The sequence below is a fragment of the Anabrus simplex genome, chromosome 11 (genome assembly GCF_040414725.1).
Source record: "Anabrus simplex isolate iqAnaSimp1 chromosome 11, ASM4041472v1, whole genome shotgun sequence".
NCBI lineage: Eukaryota > Metazoa > Arthropoda > Insecta > Orthoptera > Tettigoniidae > Anabrus > Anabrus simplex.
The window spans coordinates 93694788-93714829 of NC_090275.1; the positions used below are offsets into that span (position 1 = coordinate 93694788).

The 20042-nt window shown below is 38.8% G+C and overlaps 1 protein-coding gene across 1 annotated transcript in view; it reads left to right on the plus strand.

Moving 5' to 3' along the window:
• Positions 1-20042, plus strand: part of LOC136883333 (structural maintenance of chromosomes protein 1A) — a 224974-nt gene that overhangs the window by 192739 nt on the left and 12193 nt on the right. The window contains exons 20-24 of the mRNA XM_067155569.2: positions 6628-6772; positions 6963-7142; positions 7629-7807; positions 15165-15342; positions 17452-17524. Of these exons, the coding sequence (XP_067011670.2) occupies positions 6628-6772; positions 6963-7142; positions 7629-7807; positions 15165-15342; positions 17452-17524 (755 nt within the window). The remainder of the gene's footprint in view (positions 1-6627; positions 6773-6962; positions 7143-7628; positions 7808-15164; positions 15343-17451; positions 17525-20042) is intronic.

Genomic DNA, 20042 nt, shown 5'->3' on the forward strand with positions numbered 1-20042 from the left:
TATACATATTTCATTTTTGTTTAGCCAAATTGTTGATGGTTTTCATTCATTCCCGGATTTTCCCTTTTCCCGTGTTGTACGTTTTATTTTCATGTTCCCTCGAAAAACAGAGAATCGAGGTTCCACTGTATACGAATTAATTCGATATGCTCAAAAAAGGTCTCAAGTAAGAAGGTGCATTACCACAGAAAGCAAAAACAATCGTGTACCACACTTACTTCGTACCAGTCCTCACGTACGGTTTAGAGACATGTACCCTACTAAACAAAGACTTCAGTAGAATCCAAGCAACTGAAATGAGATTCAGTAGAACCATGAACCAAACAACCAGAAAGGACAAGATCAGAAATGAAGTGAATAGGAAAGTAGCTGGTATTGAGGTTCCTATTATCAGTGTCATAAAGAAACGCAGACTTCAGTGGTATGGGCACGTAATGAGAATGAACAGGGAAAGACCTACCGGAAAATATTTCGACCTTAATCCTCTTAGTGCCGGCTCCCGTACTGTCGTGGTTGCTAAGAATGCCAGAGAGAAAATGCCTATTATGCAGCGCCGAAGATAAAAGCATATCCTATCCTCGCTTTTCAAGATATCTCATTGTAGTTTATATTTTCTTGTAGCTAAGTGATCCCTCTCTTCACTCATTATATTAACATCACGAAAATAATTCATACTTCCGAGCAAAAAATTAAATGTGTTCATGCAATTTTTGAAAAATTTTAAAATTCAAATTTGGATCTCAGTACATCCTAGTATTTTGATCGTACTCACTTAAATTTGGTATTCCTGTGCACACTGATGCATTGTTTACTAGTTTGTAAAATATCAGTGTTTTAAGAATAATAGTTCTTGTAAAAATGGATTAAAATACTGGCTTGGTCTAGCACGTTTAGGGCCGGGCGTATCAAGGAATGCAGGAGAGGGCTAAAATTGCACGTCGTGATCGGACTGAATTTTACGGAAATCGGGAATCTGGTCATCATCGTCAGTACTGTCTCCGTCAGTTCCATCATTATTCCCATCACTATCATTACCGTCTATCGGAAATTTCAAGCATCACTGTCACACGAGTAAGTCGGTAACATAACCACAATCGTCATTGTTTGAAACGTTACCGGCATTATTATTACTCTCAGTATCATCTGAATCGTCGCCTGACTCGATATAATCAGAATCATCACTCAATTAATCAATATATTGTACCAAATCGTCATCAATTTCAAACATAATACACGAACTAGTCGCCATTATTACGAACACATGGTCTGCAGGTACGCGCCAACCAGCTGAAATAGAAAAAATCATAACCAACACAACATGTTGCACAGAGATTCTGGTGGTAGATTTAGAAACTATGTAGTATCTACTACAGAGTGATGCCGACTGGAGCTGCCATCTGTCAGATATGTGCAAACTATTACGACTTACATAGACAGCTGCCACACGGCTCGTGGCACTTTCCGCTAGGCTACAAAGGAGCGCGATCGCGCTCCCCGGCACTCTAAGAGTTAATCTTGTAGGAAGAAGACCACAGGGAAGACCAAGAAAACGTTGGATAGAGACTGTAAGATCAGATGTGGAGGAGAGAGGATATAAATGGGAGGATGTACAAGTCTTTCGATTTCTCTTTCCCTGTTTCTATCCATGATGTGTTGGACTTCAGTATATACGAAGGCACTATTTTACATGAAAACAAAACAAAATTGACACATTCTTAGTATATTAACTGAAAAAATAAAGTAAAACTGAACTCATAAACATGCATACGTCATTGGGCGCACCAGGAGTTTTGGACCGGGTCTGTCAAGCAATGCACTTAGGCTGAAATTGAGGGGTGAACTGTTTACGCACACTGATAGTGGACAGGTCTAATGTAAGGTACTGAAGGGATGGAAGCTAGTGGCCCGCTACATTAAGAACTATAAAAAAATTTCTCGAAACCCAGTCGAAAAGACAGTGACGTGCCCTCTCCAGAGTTAAGGGTATCTAGTACATTCCGTGCAAGTGGAGGACATCTAAAATGCATACAGTACAGTAATCCTATGAATTAAGGACTTGCACAGGGGAGCCAGCGTAGATTTCTCGTAGTCTTTGAATTATGCTTTTTCTTTCTTTCGTTGCGTGAGGTTATGTTTGTCAGTGAGTTATCCAAGTGGATTATTTGATTACTGTAAATGCACCTTGTTGGTTAAATTTTGGATTTTTTTTTTTCATGGCATTTGAAAGGTTCAAACTGTGAATCAAGGCTAATTGTATGCAGTAACGGTTATAAGATATTCATCATCATCATCATCATCATCATCATTATTGTCCCACTCCAGTTGCCCGGGTGTGGTTAACAAGCCTCCTCCACACCGTCCAGGCATTCTACTTTTCCTGCTTCATTACTTCCGCCACATCCAATCCAGCTTCTCTAATACCCTTCCAAATCTGGTCTATCCACCTTCTTCTCAGTCCTCCAACTGGTCTCTTTCCCTTAACTTCTCTTTCCAGTTCCCTTTCTACCCGTTCCTTTCCCATTCTTTTTACATGTCTGAACCATCTTGGTCTTGCTTTCTGTATGTTCTAACAGTTCTATATTTAGCTCTTCTCTGATTTTAATATTTTGAATTCTATCTCTTCTTGTCTTTTTAACTGATGTTCTTAAAAATTAAAAATTGGAAGTTGCAAGAAGTCCAAATAAAGGGAGAATACAAACTAAGGATTCAACAGAGTTTGCCGAAGGGTGAAGTAACCAGCGTTAATGAAGATTGGAAGGCCTTCAAAGACACCTTTGTGGGAGAAGCCAAAAACCTATGTGGAGTTACAAGTTCAATCAAAAGAAAAAAGGAGACACCATGGTGGAATGATAGAGTGAAAACAGTGGTGAAAGAAACCAAATAAAGAAGGCACTGGACAAGGAAAAACAAAAACAGGAACAAGAACGAAATGAACAAGAAATACAAAGACTTCAAGGAGTACACAGGAACAAGAAGCTTGCTGTAAAGAACATTGTAAGGGAAGAAAAAGAGAAGAAATGGAATGAGTTTGCAGACAAACTGGAAGAGGACAGTAGAGGAAATATGAAATTGCTATACAGAGTAGTGAAAAACAAGCGAAGGGATCAAGAGACCATAAAAGCTATAAAACGTGATGATGGAACTCTGGCACAAGAAGAGGGAGAAATTAAACAAGAACTCAAGATCTATTTCAAAAAGCTGCTGAATGGAGATACAGAAAACATAACAATGGATAGAGGAGAGCCAAGTCAAGGAACCACAACTGAACCACCAATTACATGGCTTGAGGTTGAAAATACGCTCAAGAACATGAAGAAAGGAGCTAAGTGCAGATATGCTGAAAGCAGCAGGAATTCCAGGAATCCAATGGTTCTACAGACTGCTCAACAAGATATGGGAGGAAAATACTATTCCAGAGGACTGGAAGATGGGCATCATTGTACCTCTGTTCAAGAAAGGAAGCCGATGAAAATCTAATTACCGTGGTAGCACACTACTGTCTCATGTCCTGAAAATATCGGAAAAAATAATAAGGACCTGAATCAGAGATATTGTTGAACCAATTTTGGAAGAAGAGCAGTATGGTTTCAGACCAGGAAGGTCGACTACAGACCTTGTATTTGCAATTAGGATGCTAATGGAAAAATACTGGGAGAAGAACAAGCCTTTATTTCTAATATTTTTGGACATTGAGAAGGCATGCGACAGTGGACCAAGGGAAAGAATTTGGCAATGCATGAAAGAACTTTTTTTTTTTTTTTGCTAGAAGCTTTACGTCGCACCGACACAGATAGGTCTTATGGCGACGATGGGATAGGAAAGGCCTGGGAGCTGGAAGGAAGCGGCCGTGGCCTTAATTAAGGTACAGCCCCAGCATTTGCCTGGTGTGAAAATGGGAAACCACGGAAAACCATTTTCAGGGCTGCCGATAGTGGGATTCGAACCTACTATCTCCCGGATGCAAGCTCACTGCCGCGCGCCTCTACACGCACGGCCAACTCGCCCGGTATGAAAGAACTTCAAGTGCGAGACAGCTTCATAGACAAAGTGAAATGTTGTATAGTGGGAATAGAAGCTGTATTCAAGTAGGATGTGGTTTGTCAGACTGGTTTGAAACAAAGAGAGGAGTGCAGCAGGGCAGCTCATTGTCACCACTTCTATTTATTATTGTAATGGATGTAGTAATGAAACCTATTAAAAGGAAAGAACATGGAGATATCAAAGCCTTCACATTTGCAGATGATGTTGCGAACTGGAATGACTCAGAAGAGGAATTGGGAGAGAAAATGCAAAGCTGGAATGTGGAGTTTAAGAAATATGGTTTAAACATCAGCAAGACCAAGACGGTGGTGATGAAAGTGTATGGGGAAGGAGCAGAACGAATAGTCATGTTAAATGAAGCCCAACTGGACGGCGTTCCAGTTTTCAAATACTTGGGTAGCGTTATATCAAATGACAACCTAACAAAACATGAGGTGAACAATTGAATCAATAAGGCAGCACAATTTTACCACCAGGTAAGACGCCTGCTGTGGGATGAGCAAATACCCATGAAACAAAAATGACATTGTACAAGTCCTATTATACACCAATTCTTACATACAGTCTCGAAACCACAACACTGACCAATAGAGATAATTCCAAACTTCAGGCAGGTGAAATGAAATTCCTACGCACTATGATCCAGAAAACCAGGAAAGACAAGATTAGGAATTAGAAAATTAGAGAAGAAGTAGGAATAGATGATTCTCTCCTCAATAAGATTCAGATATCAAGACTGAAGTGGTTTGGTGACATGAAGAGGATGCCAGTAAACAGAACTGCAAGGAAGGAATTTGACAGAAAAGTAGAAGGAAGACGACCCATGGAAAGGCCACGAAGGAAATGGATAGATTTAGTTAAGAAGGATGTACTGCTGAGAGGTCATTATTGGGACAAGTTGGTGGAGGAAGAATGGTACAAGGACAGGATGAGATGGAGGAGGCTCATATACCACACCCGGGAAACTGGAGATGGTTTAGAATGATGATGATGACTGCTTGGATCTTACTATCTTGTCTCTTATTAGTTACCAGCGTTTCTAGTCCGTGTTACAATTGGTATGAAATACTGTTTATATAATGTTAATTTTGTTCTCTTGGGTATTTTGTCATCCCATAAAAGCTTTCTGACTTGATGGTAAAATATTGTATCTTTACTTAGTCTGTTATTAATTTCAGGGTTGATTTCATTACTTCCATTAACAATGCTACCCAGATATGTAAACTGTTCTACATTCTCTAACCGTTCTCCATCTATGTTCACTTGGCTTCTCTTTTTTCTCTTTTCCACAGTGCATGACTACAGTTTTCTTTTTATTAATTACTATTCCAAACTCATTTAGATTTTCATTCCAAATGTCCAGTCTCCTTTGTACTTCCTTTTCTCCCTTCCCTCAAATCACCACATCGTCTGCAAATATCTATGTATTCATTTTTTTCATTTAGTTGGATTATATTATTAGGTTTCCAGAAGCTTTAGTTTCATGTTTTTGAGTTCATCACTAGTGTCAGTGTAGTTCGCTGGTAATGCTATTGCACAAATATTGCTGTCAACGGAAAATATCTTTACTTCGAAATGTGGCACAGAGCCAGGTCTTGCTGAATAGTTCCTGCACCATCTGGAGAATGTTTTTGCAGCTCACAAAGAACTCCCCATGCCAGTATTTCAATGTACTAGTCCTGGTCTCTGGCAGGTAAATCATCCCCAGAGCATCATGTTTTGTGGATGTTAAGGTACTTGTTGAACATGGGCCAGTGATATGGAACACACTGACCCCAAACTTCGAAAGGCTTTCATCAGGAAATACAACTTTCTTCCACTGTCCATTTTCTATGGTGTTTTGCTCGTATCGATCGTTTTTTGCACATTGCATCCATCAAAAGCGGCTACTCTGCTGGTTTGCAGGCTATTATTTGAGTCTCATAATAGTTTGCGATGAACCAGTGCAATGTGAATGTTTCACACACAATGATTTAAATCTCAGTTTAGGTCGACAGTAGAAAGCCTTGTATTTATTTTATTCTTCTTTTGGTGCAGTCTTGCACTTCTGACTTCATTTTCCTTCCTTCAGGCAATAAAGAGGATTCATTTTCTCAAAATCGCTTCAAAATTGAATTAGCCATAGCCACACCAACACCACATTGTAAAAAAAAAAAATTTTAATGTTTAACCTTTCTGCAGGGTGGTATCTATTACCATATTGCAGTAAAATCACACAATGTAACGCAGTACTGAAAACATGAACAATCTCACTCCGACACTTAACATTCAGCTAATAACATTGAATAATGTCCAACAATATTAACAGTAACATTGGCATACACCAACAACACAATTCGGTTGAAAGTGGGATCAGTATTTAGCAGGAACATACAACTCAACCAACATTAGTTGCAAAATCCTTAGAACCCATGTGTTCAGATTAATTTGTATGCTACTGTGAAAATCGCAGGCTCTGCTCATCATTCAGAAATGTTTTAATTTTTTTGTTACTCTAGGCTAGACTCAGGTAAAGAACAAAACAAAAAGTGAAAATTTGTTGTCACCACTGTCATCTGAAACTGGCTGTGATTATCTTCATTTTAGGATAGTCATTGACTACACTCAACTTCCAGATAACCTCAAAGAGTTGGATGACCCGGATGAGGTGAAGAAAATGGGTGACAAACTCAGCAAAGCTATCAATGATCTGCAGAACAATATTCAGAGGATACAAGCTCCAAACATGAGGGTATGTGACAAAGTTGTTTTCAGTTTCTAGTATATTTAATTTTTATGTAGCGTTATTTGTGTGGGAACCTGATGAAATTTTGTTAGTGCACTAGTATAGTAGAAAATTGCATAGAATTGCTAATTCTTATGTGAAAATTAATCCCATCTCATTGTATGGACTTATATTGTGTAATTTCTTTTATTTATAGGCAATGCAAAAGCTTGACATTGCTCGTGAGAAGCTTCAAGAAACCAATAAGGAATTTGAGACAGCCCGACGTCATGCACGGAAAGCCAAATTGAATTTCGGACGAGTTAAGAAAGATCGTTATGACAAATTTATGAATTGCTTTGAACATGTATCCAATGAAATCGACAGCATCTACAAGGTTTGCCTGAATCATATGTAAAATGATCTTGGTTATGGAAAAATATTGTTCTGGGCTGTTAGAAGCCTTGTTTTTCTTCTTCTTTGAGAAGTATTGCACATTTAACTGTGGTGTTACAGATTTTCGAGACAGTCTGTTTTGACATGGAGGTATACAAGAAAATACAGGTTTGAGACCTGAGAGTGTTCACATTTTCATCTCTTCATGTTGAAGAGAAACTTTTCTGTAAAACCATTTCTAAATGTATAAAACTTCCATTTACCTCTTGCTTAGGACCAAACGTACCTACCTTGCCCTCATAGAAACATTAAGAGGGACTTAGCTGTATTTGCTTTCTAGGAAATAATAAAACATATCTCAAATCAAGATACATTGTAATTGTAGGTGTTAACAGTGAGTACAAATTCATTCATATAATATGTCAGTGAAGTAAAATTCTAATGGTGAGATTTTGCTTCCATGAATGTCTTACTATTCTGTTCATAGTCACTGGCCAAGAACCAGTCTGCACAGGCGTTTCTTGGTCCTGAGAATCCTGAGGAGCCCTATTTAGACGGTATCAACTATAACTGTGTGGCTCCAGGTAAACGCTTCCAGCCAATGTCAAACCTGTCAGGAGGAGAGAAAACCGTGGCAGCCCTTGCCCTGCTCTTTGCAATTCATAGGTGAGTGTTGTTGAAGTTGTGGAGCATTAAACCTCAGGAAGCTAAAGGTGGCAGAGTCTTTTATGATGTACTTTCTGGGTCAGTACATTTCTGGTACTTCTCCGTCCTCTGTTTTTCCTAAGCTCTTCATAAATTAATGTTCCTCATTAAAGATAGAAAACTAGGAGGAAGGACAGGAACACACACACGCAGGAATAAATGCATGTACGGGGAAGTTTCAACATCAATGGTATCAGATATGCCGATGATGTACCTTTATTTTACATGGGGACATGAGAAGTTTCAACATCAGTAATATCAGATACACCGTTGATGCTGTCCTGATTGTTACATCTCTGACAGACCTGCAGGTATTGCTGAATGCAGTTGTAAATGCAATTACAGCGATGGTACTACGACTGAATGTGAAGAAGACAAAATGGATGGTCTTCACTAAGAACCGCTGTACCATTTCAAGCATCCCTCAGATCAGCAGGTTGATGGTTGAGGAAATTTCCAGTTTCAAATATCTCGGAAGCCTTGCCAACGATACCTGCGATCCCTCCTAAAAATACTATTGTACTGTAGGATGGAGCCCACCAGGAGCCATTTCAGGAAGATGTCCAAAACATTAACGTGCCACGATCAGTCAATAAATTTTTGTGTTCATCTTCTTTTTACATTTTTTTAAAATACAGTAAAACCTCGTTAATTCGAAGTCGTTGGGACTCAAAAATCGGACTTCGAATTACGTGATTTCGAATTAACCGCCATTTCGTAATTCAGAAGTACCAACCCTTGCCGCGTTACGAAATATTCTAAGGCCCGTTACTGCATTCAGTTAACCTTGATTCACAGTTTATACCTTTCAAATGCCATGAAAGAAGAACGGTTTCCAAAATGTATCCAAAAAGGTGCATTTACAGTTTTCAAATAATGCACTTGCATATCTCACTGGCAAATATAACCTCACGCAACGAAAGAAAGAAAGAAAGAAAGAAAGAAAGAAAGAAAAGGCACGATTCAAAGACGAGGAGAAATCTATGCTGGCTCCCATGTGCAAGTGCTTTATTCATTGGAGTACTATACTGTATACATTTTAGATGCCTTGTATTTACACAGAAAGTACCCGATGCCCTTAAAATCAAACTTTCCTATGACTATCCTTGTACGATTTCCCGCCATGGCACTTCTCTCGTACTTCAGAAATGTAACCACTTGCCGCGTCACAAAGTATTCTAAGACCCGTTAATACATGCCATCAGTTTAAACCTTTCCAATGCCATGGAAAAACTATTTCCGAAATGTATCCAACAAGGTGCATTTACAATGTTCAAATAATGCACTTGGATAAATCACTGACGAACATAACCTCACGCAACGAAAGAAAAAAAATCACACAATTCAAAGACGTGGATAAATTATGCTGTACTCTTTGCATTTTTTGATGTTTTGTACTGGCATGGAAAGTGCCCGACGCCCTTAAAACATTGTAGCTTATCGAACTTCTCTATGACGAGGGGATAAAGTTTCTCGCTTCAATGTGCATTGCAATTGCAACGCACTACAATGACCCCCATCCCCCACCCTTGTACGATTCTCCAGCTGGCACTTTCTCCTTTAAAACCAGAAGACCGTTTGGGCTCGCATTAAAATAAAGCAATGCAGTTTCATCGGCAATTACAGTATTGTTCGTTGCCTACGAATTTATTATATGAGCCACGCTTTTTCGTCAACTGTCGGCATCGCCAGCGTTCGCGCATTCTGTTTTCCCGCACACTGCCTGTTGCGTGATATTACGGCGTTCCTTTAAAAAGTTGAATACAAAAGAATTCCGATTTCATTCAACTTGGCAATCATGAAGCGCACTGTAGACCCACCGAAGTGAGTGTAAGTGCGGAAAGCTACCCCTCCACGTTCCGGAACACGCGTTCTGTTATGACGCGGATAAATTTCGAGTTGAAATTACTCTGTAACATACTATTGTTTTAAAATGTAAAGGCAGTTTCGAATTAAAAGTCTGAATTTCGGTAATGGGGGCGACAATGTACTTTGAATTACGAATTATCCGTATTTCGAATTAAACAATTTAAATAACATGCAAAACTGTATCTCATGTTTCCGGGAACGAGAACTTCTTCGAATTACGTGGGATTTTGAATTAACCGATTTCGAATTATTGAGGTTCTACTGTATCTGCTTTATGTCACACCGACACAGATAGGTTTTATGACGAAGGTGTGATGGGAAAAGGCTAGGAGTGGGAAGGAAGCGACTGTGGCCGTAATTAAGGTACAACCCCAGCATTTGCCTGCTGTGAAAATGGGAAACCACAGAAAACCATTTTCAGGGTTGCTGACAGTGGGGGTTCGAAACCACTATCTCCCAGTTGCAAGCTAATAGTTACGTTGCCCAAACTGTACAGCCACTTGCTCGGTTTCATAAGTTATGACTTTCATTATGGTCCATATTGACAATTGATCACTATCAAAGGGTACAGAAGCGTCCACCTATTCAATACCATTAGCTTAATATAGTGCCCTATATAATTGGTACTAGTTTCGACCCCACATACATTGGGCCACCTTCAGCCACGATCCAATTGGAAAACATACGCTCACATACACTCGGTAATAAAGAAAACAATCTGGTATGTCTCAATTTAAAATCCAAGTCTAAAACATCGATGAAGTCCGACAACACATCCAAAATTGAAACCAAATGACACACAAAAACTGCTGCAACTGGTGCCGAACTATGTTGTCGCTCCTACAGCAACCAAACATTCCTGAGTTGATCTGGGAGTTGGCATTCCCCATCTGTATAGTCGAGTCAGTCTGTTCATCTTCTCTGCTATGTATAATGTTCATGGAGCTGAGTTATGAATTTTAACAAGTACTATGTGTAAGAAGCTGGATGAAATGCAGACAAACCATAGAATTTTGGAAATTCCTTGGATTGCTAGATTCAGCAATATGGAAGTGCTGTATCACATGAAAGGGGAGTTCGAAATCCTCACGACCATCAAGAGGAGGAAGCTTGAATACTTTGACCATGTCATGTATAATTCTAAGTACAGCTTTCTATAATTGGACATCCAGAGGAAAATAGAAGGTAAATGGGGTCTGTTTTGCAGAAGGGACATCTTGACTAGGGAACCTCCAGCTGTAGTTCCAGCTCTATTGGTTTGATCTTCCAGGTGGCTACGGAAAAAATGCAAGTCACCGTTCTTGGAGGACAGGGCACTTGAAGAAAAAATGAATTTACTGTGTTTTGTACATACATTTAAAAAATCAACTGGTTGCAATAATAATAATAGTAAACAATATACATAAAATAGAATGTAGGTGTAGATACAGTAATGCATACAATAACGTGTTGCAAAGCCCAGTAATCAGCAGTCTGAATAGCCTTCTCAATTAGTGTAAACAGGTCCTCCAGTGTGCAGGCTTCAGCTAGGTGTGTGCATACCAAAAGATGTTTTGGATTGTGCAAGTTTCCACATACACAAAACTCATCTGTGGTAACTGCCAGACTGTGTTTGAGGTCAGTCTCTCCTGTGTTATGTTCAGATTTTGCCTCACATAAGGTACTTGAGCACTGAAAACTTACAGTTATTTTTTGTTAGTCAAATTTTTCAGCTCAGAATTACGGGAATATCAAACTATTGAGACTCAAAATACTGATACTCTTCTGTAACGTGAAACCTCAATGAATCATTCCTGGGACTTTTTCCAGATTCATCATATCATTTATTTGGTCCTGAAATTTTTTTGTATAAACTATTGTTAAATTTCCTTGCTGCTGTTGTTCCTCAAATTATTATTTTATCGTGTGTTTCTCCTTGGCTGCAATTTTCCCGCATTGATCATTTGTGAGAAAAATATACTCAAAGGTATCTTCGAATTAAAATAGCTCAGACCTTCTTTTAGCATAGATTAGCGGCAATCTGTATCGCGGGGATGTAAGAGTGATTCAGAGTTGCTTGGCTGGAGTGCAGTGCACATTTCTCACGCATAACCACATTATATAACCACGCCTCCGATCCTCTTGGTGCCGAGGCATCTGTGTGCTGTTTCATTTCATTCTGAGGGATCCAGTGCTGTGTCTTGTTTTTTTCAGCAGGAGTAATATCATTTCATTTATCTCATTATTTTATTTTATCATTTTTTTGTATTATTGTTTTATACTGTTATACGTTAGTTCCTGTCTTTATTATTATTCCTGTTATTGTATTACTGTTTTTTTTTTAAATTGTCACATGCTACGAAGAAAGTATGAACTCTTCAAGAGCGATTGAAAATCATAGAAAAAGTTGAAAAGAATCAGTTTGAAAAAAGAATAGATACCAGTATCACTAAATGTCTTCGGGTTAGCATCTCCAACCTTGAACGCCATGTTTGCGAAGAAGAATGAGATGTGAGAGCAAATTTATAAATTTGACATTTCAAGTACAACAAGAAAAATTCAAGACAGTCTACATTCTAAATATCCTTTTTTACTTCATACCAGCAACCACAGGTTTCCAGTATCCCTGCCGATGGGCCGTCTTAAGAGATGAAGTCAAGAAGCTGATACTGGCCAAATGTAGAAGGAAAAAAGGCTCCCAAAGGGTCAATGTAGGTAATAGATAGGAACAAACAGGTGACAAATAGGCATATATATGAAGGTAAACACATACGGCAGGGCCTTTCAGGGTACATGCGCCAGTGCATTGCACGGCGCAAGGTGCAGGAGATGACTTCATTAGGTTGACCAGAGTGCAAACCCCTACTCCTCTTTCCCTCCACCTGTCTCACACGTTCAGCCGGCCTTTCTCACCTTCCCCACTGATTCTTCCCTCACTGCGAAATGTTTATGGGCGGTGAGGCGGACACACACTGATGTATGGGACAATGTTAACGGTGTTAAAATCTCTTCTTTTAATTTGGTTTGAGCAGACAATTTATCTTCTCTAGTTCTTTTTTCCCTTTTGCTTTGCAATTATATCAGTAGTGTCTGGCTGACAGCAATTCTGAGAGCGTAATTTAAATTACAATCATAAATACTCACACGCAATCTAGTTTTCGTACAAGTCAGAAGAGAAAAAAATAACCTTTCACATATACATGTGGAACCAAACATTGAAATAAACTTAGCTGCTTCTCGATGCAGCTTAGGAAAATCTTCCTTCGACAAATTCTCGTAGAATTCGAGCAAGGCTTTTGTATTGAAAAATAGATATTTTTGATGATCACGTAATTATTTTCCCACAGATTATTTGGCTTTATCGTCACGACTGGGGAAAAAATACGAAAGTTCCAGTTAGATTGAAATGGACTTTCGAAAGTCTTTGGTATCTTCGAAACAGGTTGCTCCATGATTATGTTGTTGTCTTACGCTTATCTATTTCATTGACAAACAAGCTGTCTATCACCGAACGCTTCGTCGCTCTCAGCGCTCTACACCATCCGAGTTGAGTTGAGCTGAGCTGAGCTGAGTCGGACCAATACACAGTGCACAGAGCTGAGCCTTGGTTTGCACGCATGAGATTTTGGGTGTTTGAGAGGCCCTGACATACGGTATAAGTATAATGACTTGATAGCTTCACAGAAAGGAACAAAAGAAAGAGGAGACAAGGATAAACATGAAAACGTGGTCCTTCAGTGAGTGTTGATCCCTACCATTCTGACGAAGCTGGGAAGCAGATAAGAACTCGTCGTGGACTGTGGAGAAAGAGACTACGAAGTCTGGGAATTATAAGGCGTGAGGCCATCTATATGAAGGCAGCAGTGTATGAAGTTTCATGTTTGTCGTTTTCTTCCCTTTCCAGTGTTCCCTCTTCCCACACTGACTTGGCATTGTGTTGATTCTCTTATATGTTCCGTTTTCCTGTCTTTCTACGAGAGTGGATCAAATATAAACGGGAATTCTTTTTTAAAATTTATTGCATCAACCAAAAAAAATGTATAGAGATCACTTTTTTACATAGTGTCCTGCCTTCGATACACATTTTCTTCACCGGATTTGTAAGTTTTTGATGCCGTCCTGATAGAAAGAAGAGGGACGGGTGCAGAGCCAGTTGCGCACAAACTCTTCTACTTCTACACTTCTACCTTCTACACTTCTGCTCTTCATCATCGAACCGCTGTCCTCTTAGGTCTTGTTTGAGTGGTCCAAACGAATGGTAGTCGCACCTTGCCAGCAGATGGGTGTGTTTTGGCCTTGACTGGACCTGCTTAGTCTCTTTGGCTACCACTTCATGCTTGTTTGGTTTGACTCTTGGATGAAATGATGCACCCAAGTTTCATCACAAGTAACAGTACGATGTAATAAATCTTTTCCTTCCTCCTCGTAGTGACGCAGGAGTCTCTGACAAACTTCCTGGCGTCAAGTTTTTTGTTCCTGGTTTAGGAGACGAGCAACCCACCTGGCAGACAATTTTCTGAAATGGAATTCATCTTGGACGATTGTTTGAACACTTCTGTAACTTATTCGTATGGCTAAAACAATTTGCAAAATTTTTATTCACCTATCTTCTCCAATAATGTCACGAATAACAACAATGTTGTCTGCAGTGATGCTTGTCCACGGTCTCCTTTCATGAGATTCATTTTCTACAGCTTCTCTTCCTGTCACAAATTTTTTAGCCGACTCATGCACTCAAGTCTGCGAAAGTGTTTCTTCCCCAAACTGTGTGCGGGGCCATCTCAAAGTTTCGGAAGGTTTGGTGCCCTCTTTTGCAAGAAATTTGATAATGATGCTTTGCACAACGGACGTGTGCACCACTTGCTCACTCATGGCGTACTGAAGCAACCCGGCTCTCCGCTGTCGTTCGTGCAAACCCCTTCTCCAGACACCCCCACCAACATCCTCAGGCTGATGACCTTAGATGTTAGGCCCCTTTAAACAACAAACAAGCACCAACATCCTGGCAAAACCCCACCACAGAATTATTACTAACAACAGCGGTACATTCAAATTCCTGTTTATATTTGATTCACCTTCATATGCAGAACTTGATTTGTTAATTCCTTTCCAGTACTTCTATTAGCAAAGTGTAGGTAATATTTATTTATATTAACTAGCCAAGAATTATCTGTAATAATGTGTTCCTTCTGTTTGATTGTGTTTGTACTTGAGGACTCGAAAATTCTCAGCTGGTCACTTTTACTTACTAGAACTTAAACATGAGGGATGGAAGGATTAAATGAGAGGGAATTTCAGTGGTTATTGTTAAATATGTACCATAGATACTCTCAGTGACCACTTTTAGTTTCATCTTTCAGTGTGACACTTGTTTATATTGTATAAACATAACTGGGATTTGTTAGAATTATTCTCTGCTGCAGCAGGGGAACACCAATAAAAATTTTCTTAATATTTTGTTGAATTTCAGTTACCATCCTTCTCCATTCTTTGTTCTGGATGAGATAGATGCAGCGTTGGATAATACCAATATTGGCAAGGTAGCCAGCTACATTCGTGATAAAACCTCATCATTACAGACAATTGTAATCTCACTGAAGGAAGAATTCTATAGCCATGCAGATGCTCTGATTGGTATCTGCCCTGATGTGAGTACTTCTATTTTTCTTTCTTTCTTTCTTTATTTTGATTTTTTTTATTGTTTTAAATCATAGTATATCAGAATGTTATAAAATTCATGTCCCATCTAGATGGGGCTGAAATGAATCTTCATAATTTTGCAGTCTTGTTTTGAAAGAATATTATTTACGGGGAATGGATAGAAAGGTGAAATGTGTATACAATAGAACCTCGATAATTCAAAATCGGTTAATTCAAAATCTTGCCTAATTCGAAGCAGTTCTCATTCCCGTAAACATGAGGTACGGTTTTGCATGTTACCTAAATAGTTTAATTCGAAATACAGATAATTCGTAATTCGAAGAACAATGTCGGTCCCGTTACCGAAATTTAGACTTTTAATTCGAAACTGCCTTTACATTTTGAAAAAAATAGTATTTTACAAGGAAATTTAAATTCAAAATTTCTCCGCGTCATGAAAGAACGCGTCTTCCGGAACATGAAGGGGTAATTTTGCGCACTTTCACCTACTTCGGCGTGTCTACAGTGTGCTTCATATCTGCTATGTTCGAGCGGAATCTTAATTATTTTGTATTCGGCGTTTTTAGGAACGCCACAATATCACGTAACAGGCAGTGTGCAGAGAGGTAGAATCCGCGAACACTGGCGATGCTGACATTTGGCGAAAAAGTGTGGCTTCTAGCCTACAATCAATTCGTACGCACCAAACAATATTGTCAATGCTGATGAAACTGCATTTTTTTTTTTTTTTAATGCTGAGGCCAAATGGACTTATAGTTTTAAAGGAGAGAATTGCCAGCCGGGAAATGTTCTGCCTTTCATTGCACTTATTTTATAAGCCCCAGCAGAAAAGGTTTTCATATTTGTTCTTTCATGTTTTTCCACACCTTTTAATACTTTACTCTCATCTTTAGATATGGTAGATATAGTTTTCACTCTACCCGCGAATACACAACGTAAAATGCCCTGATGTCAGAAAAAATTGTGTGTAGTGTTTCCATATCCCTGTTAGATAGTTTTTATTCGTATATTCAGCAGTACGTTTTCTCGCTTAACATGTTCATCATGTTCATTTTTGTTGTCCCTAGCAGAAACATCTTAATAAGATTTTACTATATTTTCAATTTTTTTTTTTTTTTTTTTTTTTTTTTTTCATTCAACATGAGTTACTCTAGAGTCTCCGAAAATGTATTGGAAATATAATGAAAACCTTGTAACTCTTAACTGTGAAAGTACAAAAAACTTGCATTTTGTATGCTGTCAATACATTGCATGTTTCTTAGATGTTTTGCAACAAAACTGTCAATAAACCTATTGAGTGACTTTGAAATCAGAAGAATAACCAGTTTTTGCTTTACCTGTAAAACTAGTTAAATAGGACACATGAGGTTTTCATTCTTAGGTTTCAATATGCAATTTAATCAGTGACTACTGAAAATTAAAATTATTCATGTAAATGATTCTATAAAATGTTAATAGATTCTACAACGCAACTGTATGGAGTTTATGACACTATGGAATTTGGAATGTTCTGTGGGTTATAGTGAAAAGGGGTATTATACTCCATGCCCTCTCTAGTAGACTGCCCCTTCAGTGTCCTCAAGATGGTACTTGCTCTTATAATAAAGAACTGAAGGTTCTTGAGCTTTTTTCTTCACATTGTTGATCCTGTCTGGCTGTTTTACATGAGGCTCAAAATGCATGGCAGGGTCCATTATATAACCTTATGATTCACTTTCTCTGTAAAAGAAGCAAGAAAATGAACTTGGTTATTTTATGTAGTCCTTAGATGGCCTGAATTGGGGTGGGGGGAGTCAACATGGATAAATACAACATTCTTCTTTTTCTATAGAAGTATATATGCTAAGAAATGTGACCTTCAATCCAAACCACCAAATTTAAATTTTAAAATGCTATTAACCACAAACTTAAATCATTATAGTGTTTCATGTGTCATTGTTGAGGATTTGAAAGCAGTGAGGAGTTGGTAGATCGAGGAAAAACCACGGTGGTCTTGTTATTTCAGGGGTTATGGGAAATGCTTAGAGCACTCTTGTTCCATTTACCTTGTTTCAGGATGTGAATTTCTTGTGACATTCTTTTATATTTGTTTTCAGGCTGGAGAGTGTTTAGTGAGCAAGGTGTTGACGTTGGACCTCACCTTGTATCCTTCTCATTTGGAACAGCCAAGTGAGTATTTGTTATCTCTAAAATCCATTACAAGAAGGAATGGGCTTTTTTACGACTTACAACAGAGCTTGTAACGCTAGGTCCTGCACTTCCCTTGTGATTTCCGCCAGCCACTCTTCTATGTACTGTAAATTAGATCCTTCGTTGTGGCTGGGTCGTGAATTTGGAATTCATTTCTGGCTACTGTCAGAAACTCTTAAGATAATCTCAAAATTTATGACTATATGAGAGATTGCCTGTTGAATACTGCTGTTTCGTGTGACTGGTGATGTATGATAGGTTGTGATATTGTGGTATTGTACCTTACTGCCATCCTTCTTTCTTCATCCAGCTGCCCATCAGTTCTTCAGTGGGTCAAATAAAAACCCAGTAACTATTCTAATGAAATAAAAGCAGGACAGGTAACTAAGATACCAACTTGTGAATGATTAATCAACATATTACAGTGGGACAAAATTTATTTAAAAAAAAAAATAGAAATTCCCCTTTTGAAAAATCATAAACATAATACTGAAATAATCACAGCAAAAATGTTATCAAGTGATGGATGGGTGTGTTCCCCACACAAATGTGGTTCAATACAAGTTTTTCGGTGATGTGAGATACCTTATTTCTCTTGTGGAATTGTGAAATTCCTAGTCTGAACAGATGTGAAAACTTTCGTTCCTAAACGTTCATTAAACATGGCAAAGTTTACGAAGGTTTGCGCTACAAACTTCCCTTAGAATTAGGGACACAAATACATAAACACTCATCCAGAACCGTAAATTTATCCCCCTAAATATTCACCGACTCTACTATTGGCACAATTTCCATTATGCAAATAAATGAGTTCAGAAACTTGCATCCCTTCTGCAAGTATACGGGCTTATTTCCCTTGTAACAAAGACACTACTATGACAACAATGATCAGAACAAAACACACCAAAAAAATATACGTTAAACACTGCACCTGTAAATACACATAAAAGAAAATGCACTTGTCTTGACGGGTTGGTAACATCTGGGGCACCTGATTAACTCTCCGAGAAAGGTCATAGGCCCCAGTGAACCAACAGATAAGTAAGGCCGTTGGGTGGCAGTCATTATTTACAACACAGCCCTTTAACTGGCTATAAATACAAAACACATTCCAGGCTCCTAAGAACAGCGATGTTTTTATACGGCTGGCATTCGTAATAAATATGTGATGTATTAATGACTTCACACTGTTGAAGAATTGAATAGGTGGAAACAATTACCCTCACTCCTTAATGACATTTGTATGTCAACACGACTAGGGCCCCCTTCTTTGCTTGTGAAAAGAAGAGCACTTATCTCCAGGCGAACCATTCCATCCCTTCACTGGGGCAAACTTCATAATCTCAGCATTCATAGCCTCTCAACTCTTACAATATCATCACATTAATCTGGTACAATTATCCCCAGACTAGCAAATCACATCAGATAGGCCACGTTGTATACTCTAACATCGGACTATCTGGAATTTATTCAATATTTTTTATTTCACATTCACTAGGCCCTGGTTCGAGCCTCGCACACAGCTGAGAATTAACCTGCCCGAATTTCCTTGAAAATCCTCACTAATCAACGATGGTAACACCTCGTCCACAGCCTTCTCTGCATCTCTGAAATCTCATGCTTATCATTAATCTACCATGCACATCCTACTCTTTAGTTTGGCTAGCCTTCTCAAGGATCTTCTCTCAGTTCAGTTACTATAAGGCCCTTTCGTCCTTATCCTCTAGATGATCTTAGCTCCCAAATTACCGTAATTCAAGACAAGAATAACATCTAATATTACAGTGAATCAAACTTCTCTAATGCTCATATAACAAACTACAACCCAAGCAAAGCTATATACACTAAAATTACATATGCAACAGTCCTGAACCTTTCTAAACTAACACATGGTTTGCCATAGGCAGATTAATGATTTATTTACATTAGAAATTCATGAACCCTGTTATTCTATCCCATGCTTATACCTGTTCAGACTTACCTTATTCAGGTGTTGTTGCTCAGCTCCATCTTAAAGGAGGTTGATTTAACCTTGATTTAACACCGCATAGCTCCCTGCTGGTCTTGAGATACAGTAAAATCTTGATGCATTGTTTTTCAACGGGGAGGGGGGAAATGACAATGGATGCGGGAAAACGATGAATGCGGGTGACATGAAATAGGGGGAAAGCAAAATCATAAAATACGGATACTGTATTTGGGCATTTTTTGTTATGTAAATATAATAAAAGTAATAATGGCTTGTGGCCTCCAAAGCCGGGTGCAGATCTTTTGAGTTGTCGCGTGATAGGCGATCTACGCGCTTACGAAAATGCAGCTCTACCTAAGATGAATCCTAATGCGTAAGTCAGCGCACACATGCACCCCCTCCAAACTGTTGGAATTAACCAGCGAAAGTTAAAATCCCCGACCCGAACGTGACCTCTTGAACTGAAGGCCAACACGTGGTAACCATTTAGTTATGGAGCCGGACATGCTCATACCACAATCTAGTAAC